The sequence below is a fragment of the Salmo salar genome, chromosome ssa24 (assembly GCF_905237065.1).
Source record: "Salmo salar chromosome ssa24, Ssal_v3.1, whole genome shotgun sequence".
Lineage (NCBI taxonomy): Eukaryota > Metazoa > Chordata > Actinopteri > Salmoniformes > Salmonidae > Salmo > Salmo salar.
The window spans coordinates 26127649-26141072 of NC_059465.1; the positions used below are offsets into that span (position 1 = coordinate 26127649).

The following is a 13424-nucleotide window of genomic DNA, read 5'->3' on the forward strand; positions in this document are numbered from 1 at the left end:
GGGCCCCTGCACACCAGGCACCCATCTCTCAGGGCTCAGGAGGAGAAGGGGGGGGGAGGGGTGTTGTTGGAGATCAGTGCAAGGCTGGGTGCTAGATTGTCTTTGTCCAAGTTTTCTATTGACTGTGTCTATCTTTATGTATCTCCCTTTCTCCCTCCTTATCTATACTTAGTGTAGTCTGAGTACCCAGATCAAGGAAAATGTAGTTTATTAGATGAGACCAATCATCTTTTTTTCACAAAAACAGTGTAGCATTCACAGCTTTAAATTGTCTTCATCAGGCTTAGCTAAGCTGAGAACATTGTGTATAAATTGTGTTGGAGTCTGTGAAAGCTTTTATGATATATCTACTGTAAGGTGTCAGATACCTGGAAGGTTGTGTTAAGATAGTAAAGTAATAGAAAAGTAAATATGTTCGACATTGTACAGTAGATTACATCATATCTAGGTAAGGAATATTTTATACCTTCTTTTATGGCTGGGGGGGTATCGGAATGCGAGCTGCCCGGTGTGTGTGTGTATACGTGGGTGTGTAGATTCCAGCCCAGCATTCCTGCCTCCTCCGCCCCCACGCTGTGGATCAGGGAAGAAGCCAGCCAGCAATCCTTTCCTCTGCAGTTCTGTTCATTAGGGAGGGAGAGAAGCACTGACCACCACTGCACTGCTCTGAGGGTGGGAGTTATGATAAAGACACAAAGGAATTCACCATGAGCTCTTCAAAGAGGCCAGAGAGTGAGGAAGGAGGGATGGTGCAAAGTGAGAGGAGAGAGAAAGAGAGAGAAAGAGAGAGAAAGAGGAGGAGATAAGATGGAGACTGTGATGTTACAGGATTTTTCTGTAAATTGAATGATCCCTCAGGATATTCAGCCACCATCATTGTTCTAACTTTTTCACATATCATAACCTTTAAATGTAAGCACCTTTGTCAGCAATACTGTAAACTGTAATAATAGTCCTTCCCAAATGTTTCTTCTAAGCTCAGCACTCCCTCCTGTGGATCAGGCTTCACATCTCTATCTCTGGCCCTTATCCTGGTTGTGTCCCTCTCCCTCTTGGTTTACTTGAGTGAAATCATTGTAGTTCCCTCAGTTGTTCTCATATTATGTCAGCAGAGAAGATTTAATTTAGAATTATTTTCTTGGACCGGATGGGCCCCTCCGTTTCAAAATCATAGGCCAGTTCCCATTCTCTTGGATCAGTGAGCTCATTTTAAATCTGGAATCATACTCTTCGTTTCATTTGGGATGAGCAAGAGAAGATTTCTGTGTCGTGTCTGAAGGGTCCTTTCTTACTTTGTTTTTCCAGCCAAGAAACAGACCTGTGCTTGTGAGAGACTGTATTTCTATATCATTTATTTTTCAATGAAATGAAGGCGTTACAAACATGCACTGTGCCGCTCTACTCCCTCCCTGATTCCCTTCTTTTGCTACAGCACTGAGAGAGGGGATCCATTCAGGAGCATTGCATTAATTTAAAAGACACAAACCATAGGCACTGAATTGCAAATTCTATTTAACAAATAGATAGTCAACCCCTTATAGCAGGGATGTCAAACTCATTCCACGGAGAGCCGAGTGTCTGCAGGTTTTTGATTTTTCCTTTCAATTACGACCTAGACAACCAGGTGAGGGGAGTTCCTTACTAATCAGTGACCTTAATTCATCAATCAAGTACAAGGGTGGAGCAAAAACCTGCAGACATCCATCCCTCCGTGGAATGAGTTTGACACGTGCCTTATAGGATACCTGTTGACTTCTAAGAGAGTTCCAAACAGAAACATACACAGCAGATCCGTTACTCCACTGTGTTTTTATTATCCTTCTTCTACATGAGCTCTTTTGCAGAATTTTAACTTTTGAAATCCAACAGAAACGTTTACATTTCGAATAAATCACATTATATACAATTACATCATGTTACAGTGTTACTATCCAATCACATTTTACAGAATCACAGAATACTCCTTGTATATACCAGTGTAGCTTACCCAGCATCCCATACTGTTGAGTACACTGTACTTTGTGCTGCGTGAGTAGAGATGCGTCCAGTGTAGGCTCCTACCATACTGTTCAGTGCTGAAATACAGGTCAGTCCAGTCTATCCCCTGTTGTAGATTAATCCAGGGTGTACCAGGATTGGGGTCAAATCAGTTTTCAATTGACAATTGACTTTGTGAATTGAAAAATGCCCATAGAAAGCAATGGGCTATGTTCACTTCCTGAATTGACTTTATTGAAAACTGAATTGAACCCAACCCTGGCATGTATTCTGTGAAATCCAGCACTGGAGCAGAGATGATGTCAGTGTATACACAGTAACATGCCTCCCAGTAAAATATCATCCGGCCCTGCAGGAATAAGAGGAGGAGGCCCAACAGAGCTGGAACAGGCAGCTTGCTCTGTCTATCTGTCTGTCATACTGCTCTACAGTATTCCACAAAGACATCAATAAAATCATCACAGTGAGTTTCCCTTTGAGACAATACATGGCTCCATCGTACATATAGATACAATATACAGGAGTAAAATGTTGGGTTTGTCAGCATTCCATCCATTCTGTTAGGAAGGCACATACAAACAACTCATTCATAAAGTAATTTAGAAGTAAATTCATAACAAATACTTATCTTTCAATTATTTGCCTTTAGTAGGGTCTGCATGAACTTCATATCTAGCTAATTTGATAGAAAAATATAGTGCCTTACTTTCATTCAGCTCAGTTACAGTATAAATGTGGTACAAAATCCATAGTTACAGAGAGCGAAAACGTCCATCGACCACTTGGCTGGTTAAGTTAGTGGCACTGGTGAGCGAAGACGAAGAGACAGGAGTGTAGGTTTGGGTAAATGCAACCTGTCTGAAGACTGTGGCATCAGAGTTGAAGTTAGCTGATAACATTAACATGGTCTCAATCCACTTTCTAGGAGTTTTAGGAGCACCTCATACATTTGCATAAGACAGTGACATGAACAAAAACACATAAAAGATTTAGAAATAGATCATTATTTACATTGTTGGTGTAGCCTGTTAACTTACATAGTGCACATCCCGAGAAAATTACAATGTTTAACCATCAAAGTCGTCATTAGTGTGAACTCACACATAATCAATGTGGGCTACAGAATGTTCACAGGTAGGTATTTTATAGAAAGACACTGGAATCAAGTATGGTTCATCACTCCAGAGAAGGGATTAGCTGAGGAGACTCAACCCGACAGCATTTCTCGGGTCTTGGGAAGAAGACCGTCTCTGTCCTGCCTTTCTCTGAGGCTCTGACAGATCACATCACTTCTTTCCATAGAGGGATGAGCTCTGGGTTTAACCACCCCCACCACCATGACCCAGCAGCAGCAGTGTGGCGGGGGCACCACTGTAAGGGCATATGTCCACACCACCGGTGGCCTTCCACCCCTTGGACACCTCTTAATGAGTCTGACCAGTCCTCACCTGTCTGTTTGTGTGTCTGAACCAGGGAGTGTAGGTGTATGCAGCCAAGCGAAGGAAGTGTGTGTTTCTGTTGTGTGTAGGGCTCATATGAGCCTCTCCTCAGGGGGCACTTTGAGCACGCTACCCATCTCCAGCCGTGCCCCTGCCACCTCCTGGGCACTGGGACTGTAGGTGCCCTCTGACTGGCGCTTCTTGCGGGCGGTCAGCACCATGAAGACCAGGGCCACCACAGCCAGCAGCACACACAGGCTGGCCAGAGGGATGGCCACCACTAGCCAGGGCACACGGTCCCTCTGCTCCTGTCTCTACAGATGGGACAGAGCAGGACAACAGGCCTAACTTACTTCTCACTCAAACTGAGATTAGAGGAACTACAGTTTAAATAGTTTAATACATCAGCTCTTTTGATCCAATCTGGTCTATGTATAAGCTTTTGATACTCAACATACATTAGCATTACATACTAGACTACTGTAACATATACACCTACACTATGTACTGGTTACATGCAGACCGTCAGTTACTGAGTGCGATATGGGGAGATACAGTATGTGGTCACTTACATTGCTTTCACACTGTGTGCCGCTGAAGCCCGGCATACACATACACTGGAAGCTGTTGAGTCGGTCCAGACAGGTAGCACCGTTGAGACAGGGACTGGACTCACACTCATCTATCTCTGCCTCACACCTGGGAGAGAACTTCAGGGGTTCAACACAACAGTGACACACCAGCAGTCCCACAGCTCGCTGTACTTACAACAGGGACCTTGCCCTGTCCACCCACTGACAGACAGCATTTTAACCTTAGACATATAGGGCTGGTTTACTGGACACAGTGCTTTAATGATGTCATGTTATTTAGGCCTTTTGATTTGAACATAAAGATTGTTTTAGTTTTGTAGGCTAGGCTACCTATTTAATTATTACATTTTTGGATCAAGCCTTAGCAGTCATTCTTATTTCTTTCCCAATGATCAATGCTTTAGTTTATTATGTTGCTGTCCACATTTCTCTGTGAAATAGCCTTTTGATTTGGACATTTGAAAAGTTTTGGTGTGTGCACTAGGCTATTTGATTGAATTTATATACAGTACCAGTCAAAGGTTGGGACACATCTACTCATTCAAGGGTTTTTCTTAATTTGTTCTATTTTCTACATTGTGCAATAATAGTGAAGACATCAAAACTATGAAATAGCACATATGGAATCTTATAGTAACTAAAAAAAGTGTTAAACAACCACAATCACCCGACCTCAACCCAATTGAGATGGTTTGGGATAAATTGGACCGCAGAGTGAAGGAAAAGCATCCAACAAGTGCTCAGCATATGTGGGAACTCCTTCAAGACTGTTGGAAAAGCATTTGTAACGTAGGTCAACTAATGTTGAATACTTATCATTACTAGTGAGATTCCAGTAACCAATCATATTGTACTATATTGCTATTGATATGTTTAAGTTTACAGCTATTACAAATCAGCAGTCAGAAGCTGCAGTTTATTTTTAGCCAATCAAAACTCAATATTCTCTTAGTCCCTCTCCTAACCTCAGGTTATACACCAGTTGGCGCCAACATGCTAAACAAAGAGCTAGAATGGAACGTGAAGAGCTACCGCCATTCCATGGAAGAAAAACTACGTTTCAAATTGTTGAGAAGTTGTATAAAACTGAACTAAAAAGAGAGAACTGGGTATTAACGCTCACTTATCTATATGAACATGCTGTGAGGGATTAAGGGAAAGATTGACGCCAGGATTTAGTGAGTTTTTGTATGGAGAACGAGCTGCTAGCGTCTAGGCTAGCTAAGCTATTTCTAGCATTTTGTGCGTGTTCATACTGAACCAAGCATACGCACAAGCCGTTAACATTTAGGCTAGCTCAGCTATCAATCAATTGAAATTGCAAACGTTAGTGATCATGCTAATCATGCATGGCAAACTATTTTAGTTTTCATACTTTTATAAAATGTGATTAGCTAGTATCATAATCCATTTTGGTACACTGTTATGTTTTAGATTACTTTATAAGAAATGATGTGTAGGTGTAAGCACTAGTACTTTTCATTTGCCTGGACTAGTCTATTGTCCAGTCCACGTGAGCCTAGTGCTGTAGTTTTTTTTACATTTTACATTTTAGTCATTTAGCAGACACTCTTATCCAGAGCAACTTACAGTAGTGAATGCATACATTTCATACATTTTTTCTCTGTTTTGGATGAGACTTTATTGGACAGGACTTTATGACCAAAATTATCCTATTTATACTTTTTATCCTATTTACACAATTTTGTCACTAAAATTAATGTTTCTGACTCATATCGATGCCACATAGGCCGTTTAAAACGAGAGAAGTTGGTTCTAAGAGGCAGTTTACCTTTAAGCCTAGTCCACTGAGCATGCATTTTAGTCCACAAAAATGTTAGTGTCCATGGATCCAGCCAATGTATTTCTATGGAAAATGTGAAATGCATGAAATGATAGGTTTGTGATCTCACCAGTCCCCAGTGTATCCAGGCTTGCAGGTGCAGTTGGCACCCAAGTTCCCATCCATGCAGACTCCACCGTTATCACACTGCGTATCCTCATCACACTGCTGTGGAGGGAATCTCCGCCTACAGAACACACACACATAATAGAGTCATTACAACTTCTACACAAACTAAACACACACACACACAGTGTTGGGATTTTTCCAGTCACTAGCATGCACAAGTTTGTGGTACTCACTGACAGCGGCGGCCGCTGTATCCAGGGAGGCAGACGCAGTGGTAGTTGCCCGTCCCGTCCAGACAGGAGCCCCCGTTCAAACAGCTGTGCTCCAGGCAGTCATCCACCTCCTCATCACAGTCTCTGCCCCCCCAGCCTTTGTGACACTCACACCAGTAGTCTGCCAGCAGGTCTGTGCAGGTGCCATGGGCACAGGGGCCTGAGGCACACTCATCTGTGTCCCTCTGGCAGAACTGTCCTTCCCAGCCTGGGGCACAGCTGCAGTTTAACAGGTTCCAGAGGTCCTGGCAGAAGCCCTGGTTGAGGCAGGGCTGGGACTGGCACACATCGGCACCAACACACCCCATCTTGGGCTTCTGGCCCCTCTGCCTGATAAACCGGGCTGCCTGGGGGGCATCCTGGTCGTCCACCAGGGGTAGGTAGACTCCTCCCACCCTCAACTCCCCCAGACAGCCTGTGTAGTTCTCTGCCATCCACACAGTGGTGTCGTTGAGGAAGTTGAGATTCCCGGCTGTGCCCATGGTGCTGCCCACCCTGCGCCCGTCCACAGTGAGGCGCCAGCGGGACACAGGTTTCAGGGGGTCGGCCATGGCAAGGTGGAGATGGTGCCAGGCCCCATCTGAGATGGGCAGGTCACTGGTGAATGCCTGCAACTCCAGGCTGTTGCCGCTCAGTAGTTTGACTAGCAGGGAGGAGTTGAGCAGACCCAGACAGAAGACCTCTGCTCCGTTAGTGGCCCGCAGCAGCACGCCGTTCTCCTTCCGCGTGCGTATGTCCACGGAGACACTGGTCACAGAGGCGACTAGCGAGCCGTTAGCAGTGAACTGCAGAGCGTTGCTCTCAAAGGTGGCATTAGTGAGACCTGGGGGAAGAGCAGTATCGTATATACACTGAGTATACAAAACATTAAGAACACCTGCTCTTTCCATGACATACAGTGAGGGAAAAAAGTATTTGATCCCCTGCTGATTTTGTACGTTTGCCCACTGATAAAAAAAGGATCAGTCTATCATTTTAATGGTAGGTTTATTTGAACAGTGAGAGACAGAATAACAACAAAAAAATCCAGAAAAACGCATGTCAAAAATGTTATAAATTGATTTGCATTTTAATGAGGGAAATAAGTATTTGACCCCCTCTCAATCAGAAAGATTTCTGGCTCCCAGTTGTCTTTTATACAGGTAACGAGCTGAGATTAGGAGCACACTCTTAAAGGGAGTGCTCCTAACCGCAGCTTGTTACCTGTAAAAAAGACACCTGTCCACAGAAGCAATCAATCAATCAGATTCCAAACTCTCCACCATGGCCAAGACAAAAGAGCTCTCCAAGGATGTCAGGGACAAGATTGTAGACCTACACAAGGCTGGAATGGGCTACAAGACCATCGCCAAGAAGCTTGGAGAGAAGGTGACAACATTTGGTGCGATTATTCGCAAATGGAAGAAACACAAAAGAACTGTCAATACCCCTCGGCCTGGGGCTCCATGCAAGATCTCACCTCGTGGGGTTGCAATGATCATGAGAACGGTGAGGAATCAGCCCAGAACTACACGGAAGGATCTTGTCAATGATCTCAAGGCAGCTGGGACCATAGTCACCAAGAAAACAATTGGTAACACACTACGCTGTGAAGGACTGAAATCCTGCAGCGCCCCCACAAGATCCCCCTGCTCAAGAATACATATACATGCCCATCTGAAGTTTGCCAATGAACATCTGAATGATTCAGAGGACAACTGGTGAAAGTGTTGTGGTCAGATGAGACCAAAATGGAGCTCTTTGGCATCAACTCAACTGTTTGGAGGAGGAGGAATGCTGCCTATGACCCCAAGAACACCATCTCCACCGTCAAACATGGAGGTGGAAACATTATGCTTTGGGGGTGTTTTTCTGCTAAGGGGACAGGACAACTTCACCGCATCAAAGGGACGATGGACGGGGCCATGTACCGTCAAATCTTGGGTGAGAACATCCTTCCCTCAACCAGGGCATTGAAAATGGGTCATGGATGGGTATTCCAGCATGACAATGACCCAAAACACATGGCCAAGGCAACAAAGGAGTGGCTCAAGAAGAAGCACATTAAGGTCCTGGAGTGGCCTAGCCAGTCTCCAGACCTTAATCCCATAGAATCTGTGGAGGGAGCTGAAGGTTCGAGTTGCCAAACGTCAGCCTCAAAACCTTAATGACCTGGAGAAGATCTGCAAAGAGGAGTGGGACAAAATCCCTCCTGAGATGTGTGCAAACCTGGTGGCCAACTACAAGAAACGTCTGACCTCTGTGATTGCCAACAAGGGTTTTGCCACCAAGTACTAAGTCATGTTTTGCAGAGGGGTCAAATACTTATTTCCCTCATTAAAATGCAAATCATTTTATAACCTTTTTGACATGCGTTTTTCTTGGTTTTTTTGTTGTTATTCTGTCTCTCACTGTTCAAATAAACCTACCATTAAAATTATAGACTGATAATTTCTTTGCTTCCCTGTGGCTCAGTCGGTAGAGCATGGTGTTTGCAATGCCAGCATGGTGTGTGCACGGGGGGTAGGTGCACAAAAAAACAACACAAAAAAAATGCTTGAAATGAAATGTATGAAATGTTTGCATTCACTACTGTAAGTCGCTCTGAATAAGAGCGTCTGCTAAATGACAAAAATAAAAATTAAAATTAAAAAAGTGGGCAAACGTACAAAATCAGCAGGGGATCAAATACTTTTTCCCCCCACTGTAGACTGGCCAGGTGAATCCAGGTGAATCCAGGTGAATCCTTATTGATGTCACTTGTTAAATCCACTTCAATCAGTGTGGATGAAGGGGAGGAGACAGGATAAAGAAGGATTTTTAAGCCTTGAGACAATTGAGACATGGATTGTGTATGTGTGCCAATCAGAGGGTGAATTGGTAAGACAACATTTTTAGGTGCCTTTGAACGGGTATGGTACTAGGTGTCAGGCGCACCGTTTTGTGTCAAGAACTGCAACGCTGCTGGGTTTTTCAACAGTTTCCCATGTGTATCAAGAATGGTCCACCACCCAAAGGACATCCAGCCAACTTGACACAACTGTCGGAAGCATTGGAGTCAACATGGGCCAGCATCCCTGTGGAATGCTTTCGACACCTTGTAGTGTTGAAACTGTTCTGAGGGCAAAAGAGGGTGCAACTCCATATTAGGAAGGTCTTCTTAGTCATACCTTTCAATATGTAATATTCAGTATTATATTGTATTTGTTATTTTGTGTGCATGTTTATGGCTGAAAGAGAGCAAGAGACTGAGACTGTCAGAAAGGGAGTGAGGGAGTGAGATAATGTATCAAAAAAGTCCACTTACACTCATAACCGTCAACTAGATCCACACACTGGCTACCCATGACACAGGGGTCACTGACACACCACACGCGTGTATCACATCGCCTGCCAGAGAAGTTCATGGGACAGGTGCACTCAAATTCATTCCAGGTGACCATGCACGTTCCTCCATTCTGACAGGGACCAGTCTGAGGAGAACTTAGAAATTAGTGTCTGTTACAAAGACTGAACTCAAAAGTCTTTATCAGGACCCTAACCTGACAAATCTAGTCAGCTCTTGTACCAAGTTTCCTTGAACAGTTACACCCACTTCCTGCAGTTACAGTAACACATCTCTAAAGATTAAAGTTGCCATTGATGTTACTGTACCTTGCATGCCTCATCACTGACACAGCCATCCAAGACGTTCTCAGCTTTGTTTGGGAAGTAGCACTGGTACGCTTCGTGGGTGTGGCACTCCTCCTTTGTGTGATTGGGATACAGCTGCATGTGGTCCAGAGTGATGTCCTGCAGGCAGCCTTTGAAGTGACCTCCCCAGGGGGCAGTGGACTCCCCCGGCGGCAGACCCCCAATGTACACCACATCCCCCCGTTCCATCCTCACCCTCCCCAGGGAGAGCTGTGTACCAGCCTGGCTGAACCCTACCTGACCCTGGCGTATCGTCACAGTGACCAGCTCCCTCTGTCCGCTGGTGAAGTAGGTACTGTTAGAGAACAGAGTGGTGGGGGGGCTGTTGAAGACCAGGGTTCCCTCCCGCAGGTACAGGATGAGGTAGGCCCTCCTCCCTCTCCGCAGCTGGAGTAGCAGGCCGCTGGGATTCAGAGAGCGGAGGAAGAAGGAGATGTTGAAGTTCTCACCATCAGTTGTGTTGATGTTGAAGGCAGCATAACTCACTGTTTCTTCATTACTGAATGTCCATGAGGGGTATTCTGAGGGAAGCAACAAAAAGCAATGCTCTCAGCGTGAATGACAAAACCTGTACAAACCAGTGTAGTTGAAGGAAACTGGTTGTAAGTTGAGTAACCCTCTGTAAATGACCGTATATTGTCAACGCCTGGTGTTTAGAGATTATTGTATAGTTTTTACATAATTTAAAAAGCAATATTTGAAAACTAAAAAGTAAAGTAGTAATTTTTTTAAAGCTATAACAGTTCTTACCTTCTTCACACAGGGAGCCATGATAGGGTCGATGACACTCACAGCTGAAGCTAGTCCACAGGTCAATACAGTGCCCACGATGATGGCAGGGGTCAGGATGACACCAGTCAGTCTTGTTGCAGCCCAGCTCCATGTCTTGGATGTGCTCTAGAGAGAAATCCTGTGGCAGAACACGATGGTGGTCAACCTGTAGATCCTCCATGCAGCCAATGAAACCCTTCCTACTGTCTGTGTTGTCCAGATACTTCTGGGGGGCCCCCCCCACATAGACTTCTGGGAATGATCCATGTTGGAAGAAGACCAGTTGATTGTGTCCTTCATTCTCCACCATGCATCCCTTGTCATTGTCACAGACTGGTCCTTTGACCCTCAGTACCAGCTTCTCATCCATGGTCACTTTGGCCTCATGCCAGTCTCCATTGTTGACTGGGAGATGGAAGGTGGCCTGTAGCTCCTTCCCTGATCCAGCTCTAGCCTTGAGGAGGGTCCCCACGATCTCCAGGGACACAAAGTAGTGCTCAGCCCCTCCGTAGAACAGAAGCATGTCAGGTAGAGTGGTCCTGAAGCGCAGCTGGACGTGGTGGTGATGGGGATCTACTTCTGCCCTGCTCCTGTTAGCTGTAGGAGGGAGCTGAATGAGGATATAGCCCTCTGTGTTGAAGGAAAAGGTGGTGGGGATGCCGCAGTGCTTCCCAGTGAAGCCCGGGGGACAAAGGCAGGTGTGGCCATGCTCTAGTTCATTCCTATCCCCATCACTGTCCTCATTACCATTCTCTTCTTGGCTTAGGATAGGCACACAGGGGGCTCCGTTCTCACACAGATGTTCCCTGCAGCCAATCAGACGGACGTCACAGTTATGGCCGCCCCACGGCTCCTCCCCTGGCTCCGCCTCCACACAGTGACAGGTGTAGGCATTGGCGCCGTCGTGGCAGGACCCTCCGTTCTGACAAGGCTCGCTCTCACACTCGTCGATGTCTACCTCGCAGTGCACACCTGGAACGAAAACATAACACACCACTAGTTCTTCATGTTATACATGTATCTGGCTGAAGGGTTTTGACATGTCATTCTCAGCCACACAGACAGATTCAGCAGGAGCATAAGGGTCTCCCTAACCAAACCAATAAGTTAATCAGAGTCTCCCTAACCAAACCAATAAATTAATCAGTCTCCCTAACCAAACCAATAAATTAATCAGTCTCCCTAACCAAACCAATAAGTTAATCATAGTCTCCGTAACCAAACCAATAAGTTAATCATAGTCTCCCTAACCAAACCAATAAATGAATCAGAGTCTCCCTAACCAAACCAATAAGTTAATCAGTCTCCCTAACCAAACCAATAAGTTAATCGAGTCTCCCTAACCAAACCAATAAGTTAATCAGTCTCCCTAACCAAACCAATAAGTTAATCAGTCTCCCTAACCAAACCAATAAATGAATCAGAGTCTCCCTAACCAAACCAAATGAGTTAATCAGTCTCCCTAACCAAACCAAATGAGTTAATCAGTCTCCCTAACCAAACCAATAAGTGAATCAGTCTCCCTAACCAAACCAATAGGTTAATCAGAGTCTCCCTAACCAAACCAAATGAGTTAATCAGAGTCTCCCTAACCAAACCAATAAGTTAATCAGAGTCTCCCTAACCAAACCAAATAAGTTAATCAGAGTCTCCCTAACCAAACCAATAAGTTAATCAGTCTCCCTAACCAAACCAAATGAGTTAATCAGAGTCTCCCTAACCAAACCAAATGAGTTAATCAGAGTCTCCCTAACCAAACCAATAAGTTAATCAGAGTCTCCCTAAACAAACCAATAAGTTAATCAGTCTCCCTAACCAAACCAAATGAGTTAATCAGAGTGTCCCTAACCAAACCAATAAGTTAATCAGAGTCTCCCTAACCAAACCAAATGAGTTAATCAGAGTCTCCCTAACCAAACCAATAAGTTAATCAGAGTCTCCCTAACCAAACCAAATGAGTTAATCAGAGTCTCCCTAACCAAACCAATAAGTTAATCAGAGTCTCCCTAACCAAACCAAATGAGTTAATCAGAGTCTCCCTAACCAAACCAAATGAGTTAATCAGAGTCTCCCTAACCAAACCAATAAGTTAATCAGAGTCTCCCTAACCAAACCAAATAAGTTAATCAGAGTCTCCCTAACCAAACCAAATGAATTAATCACAGTCTCCCTAACCAAACCAAATGAATTAATCAGAGTCTCCCTAACCAAACCAATAAGGTAATCAGTCTCCCTAACCAAACCAAATGAGTTAATCAGAGTCTCCCTAACCAAACCAAATGAGTTAATCAGTCTCCCTAACCAAACCAATAAGTTAATCAGTCTCCCTAACCAAACCAATAAGTTAATCAGAGTCTCCCTAACCAAACCAATAGGTTAATCAGAGTCTCCCTAACCAAACCAAATGAGTTAATCAGTCTCCCTAACCAAACCAAATGAGTTAATCAGAGTCTCCCTAACCAAACCAATAAGTTAATCATAGTCTCCCTAACCAAACCAATAAGTTAATCATAGTCTCCCTAACCAAACCAATAAGTTAATCATAGTCTCCCTAACCAAACCAATAAGTTAATCAGAGTCTCCTTAACCAAACCAATAAGTTAATCATAGTCTCCCTAACCAAACTAATAAGTTAATCAGAGTCTCCCTAACCAAACCAATAAGTTAATGATAGTCTCCCTAACCAAAACAATAAGTTAATCAGTCTCCCTAACCAAACCAATTATTTAATCAGAGTCTCCCTAACCAAACCAATAGGTTAATCAGA

General features: G+C 44.3%; 1 protein-coding gene across 1 annotated transcript in view; it reads right to left on the reverse strand.

Annotated features, from left to right (window-relative positions):
• Positions 1-1790: 1790 nt before the first annotated feature.
• LOC106585440 (protein crumbs homolog 2) overlaps positions 1791-13424 on the reverse strand; it is a 30665-nt gene continuing 19031 nt past the window's right edge. Inside the window, exons 7-13 of the mRNA XM_014171636.2 lie at positions 10637-11629; positions 9848-10407; positions 9501-9666; positions 6176-7037; positions 5944-6060; positions 4010-4136; positions 1791-3751 (exon numbers count right to left, since the gene is read on the reverse strand). Of these exons, the coding sequence (XP_014027111.1) occupies positions 3530-3751; positions 4010-4136; positions 5944-6060; positions 6176-7037; positions 9501-9666; positions 9848-10407; positions 10637-11629 (3047 nt within the window). The 3' untranslated portion in view covers positions 1791-3529. The remainder of the gene's footprint in view (positions 3752-4009; positions 4137-5943; positions 6061-6175; positions 7038-9500; positions 9667-9847; positions 10408-10636; positions 11630-13424) is intronic.